Genomic DNA, 2,608 nt, shown 5'->3' on the forward strand with positions numbered 1-2,608 from the left:
GCTTCTCAGGTGGTGGATCTGGTCTCCTCTCAATTGTCTCTTTAATGGGTCTGCTATAAACCTTTTATTTGAATTTGGAGAGAGCACTGTATGTAAGTATGTGTGTGTATGGTGTGGTGGGTGATTGCATGTGTAGTTGTTCCATTACCTTGTTTATTTTTTCCTCTTGCTATGGCTGGCCCAGGTTTATTTTACAAATAACTCAGACTATTTTTTACCAATGGAATTGCTATTCCACAAACGGTCTTGTATGTATTATCCCGAGTTGTATTTTTGATGGCCTCTGCATAGCTAACACTACTTCCATCGCCATGTTTAGATCACATTTGTTTGTTTGTTTAATATGTTTTACAAATGAAAACTATAAATAAATTCCATTAAAAAAAAAATATGTCTGGGTGCGGGCGCGTGTTCCCAAACCCACACTGTCTGCATTCAGAGACACACACTCGCACCCACACTGTGTCCCAATTAACATGAATGGTACTGCCTAAACATCGATGCAAAAAAACACCTGTGCATCTTGTGAGGGCAAACACAGCCCTCGCAAGGGTGTACGTTTAGTAAGTCCAGGTGAACAAGGTCTAAATTTTAATTTTTGACACCTTGTTCTGTATTTGCCCACATGGTAATGCTCCTCTTTTACTTCTTTATTCCTGCGCAGCTATCTTCAATAGTGGACATCAACGCTGGCCGGCTTCTTCTTCCTTGATTTCGCTACTGGCCAATTGATGACATCAGCATCAGTGCATAGGTTGTATGAGATCAGACTCTTTGCAATTGTTTATGAAGGCATTAGGCTAGCCTCCTGATGCTGAAGTCATGGCAACATATAAACAACAATTTAAAAAAGCCAATTTTCCCCCAGCATTTCCCCCTAGGGGAAGCTGTAAGGCTGAAGCTTTATCAGTGCCTAAGAAGAGCAGGAAGTGGTAACTAGTAAGACACATTTTAAGGGGTTGTTTTAATAAAACTGGAGAGTGCAAAATCTGGTGTAGCTGTGCATAGTAGCCAATCAGCTTCTAACTTTAGCTTGTTCAATTATGCTTTGACAAAAAAAAAAATGGAAGCTGATTGGTTTCTATGCAGAGCTGTACAAGATTTTTGCACTCTTCAGTTTCCGTAAATTAGCTCCACTGTGTTTTAGAAATGATGATATTTCAGTAATATCTCACAGTGCACACTGATTGTCACAATTGTGTCAGCAAATGCTTCTCGTTAATTATTAAGATTCATTCTCAAGATAATCATGTCTGAGCACTATTATAGTGGCTTCCACTGCATGATCAAATTGCATATGTTGTGAAGGGAATGTCTGTTGATATCTAAGCAGTTATAAAGCCAAGATCAGAGTGTAGAGTTAAGTTTGCATTAAAAAAAAAACTGTGCCTCGGACCAAGCAAATTTACATTTTGCAAATTAGTAAGGTATGGATTTTCCAGTTTAAACTTAAAGAGAACCCAATGTTTCCCATTTCCCCATGAAGTATAATACAGGGATTGCCCACTTGAGCAACATGTGCACTTATCATTGCAAGCCATTTGCAATGATGTTCAAAACAATGAGCGCCCATAGAAGTCAGTGACTGGATACATAAAACCACCACATGATGATCCATCTGCCTAACTATAACATAGGATTTCACATTCATATTGCCTGAGTGTACATGTCTGTTTCCAAAGCTGCAGCCCTGAAGGCAGCCTTATCTTAGGGGAGCAACAGCTATGGGCTGTGAAAATTCAGCTGATACACCTTTTCCATTGTGATCTATCCCCTGTTGATATCTCCACAGGTCTAAAGGTACCTAAAGACATCTCTGTCATCAAATAATTCTGCTGAAACTGACAGGATAAAATGATGATTATCTAATGTCTATGGGCACCTTTTGTCTATTCATCTATACATAATTATACATAATTATACATTTTCTCCTGAAGCTGTACTACAGATGAAATTTGAGATTGCAAAGCCTAGTTGTGGTACAAAGTCAGTGAAGCATCTCTTCATGTAGTGATAAATAAAGGTCTAAAGCAGGGTTATACTATGAGATTAGAAGGAAAATACCTTAAATTAAATATGTAATAATGGAGAGGAAAAACATAACATAAATTGAGAATGTTGAAAACCATATTTAATGCTTTAAACTCACCATTGGAAGTTGTGCTGGAGGCAACTGCCTTCTCACTCACATCGGTCCGAGTATGGCCTTTCACTAGAGAATTCTCTACTTTTTTCTTTTCACTCATAGTAGTGCTATGGGACTGTGCTTCCATGTTGACTTCTCATTACTCACAACCTCCCTGTACGAAGAACTGCACAAAACATAAAAGTGGATCCAATTAAAAATGCAGAAACACTTCACAGTCTGTTTCTCCAGCACACTCTGGTATGCAAAACATGTTTCAGTTTTCAAAAACAGTGACACCTTACATTAACAATTGATATTCAAAGAAAACATGCTCCTCATGACAAAAATACTAATCAGTGATTATGATATCTTTGGTCCATTTTGAGGCTCTTTTAGGAACAATTTTTTAATTGACCACAACCTATTAAGGAGCAGCAGTTAAGCAGGGGTTGATTTACTAAAATTGGAAAGTGCACAATC

The 2,608-nt window shown here is 38.0% G+C and overlaps 1 protein-coding gene across 1 annotated transcript in view; it reads right to left on the minus strand.

The window, feature by feature from the left end:
* The window catches only part of GLI3 (GLI family zinc finger 3), a 287,150-nt gene extending 284,844 nt beyond the window's left edge, over positions 1–2,306 (minus strand). Inside the window, exon 1 of the mRNA XM_082258596.1 lies at positions 2,150–2,306. Coding sequence (XP_082114722.1) covers positions 2,150–2,273 — 124 coding nt within the window. The 5' untranslated portion in view covers positions 2,274–2,306. The remainder of the gene's footprint in view (positions 1–2,149) is intronic.
* Positions 2,307–2,608: the final 302 nt, after the last annotated feature.

The sequence above is a fragment of the Pelophylax lessonae genome, assembly GCF_965119305.1.
Source record: "Pelophylax lessonae genome assembly, chromosome: 5".
NCBI classification, from domain to species: domain Eukaryota; kingdom Metazoa; phylum Chordata; class Amphibia; order Anura; family Ranidae; genus Pelophylax; species Pelophylax lessonae.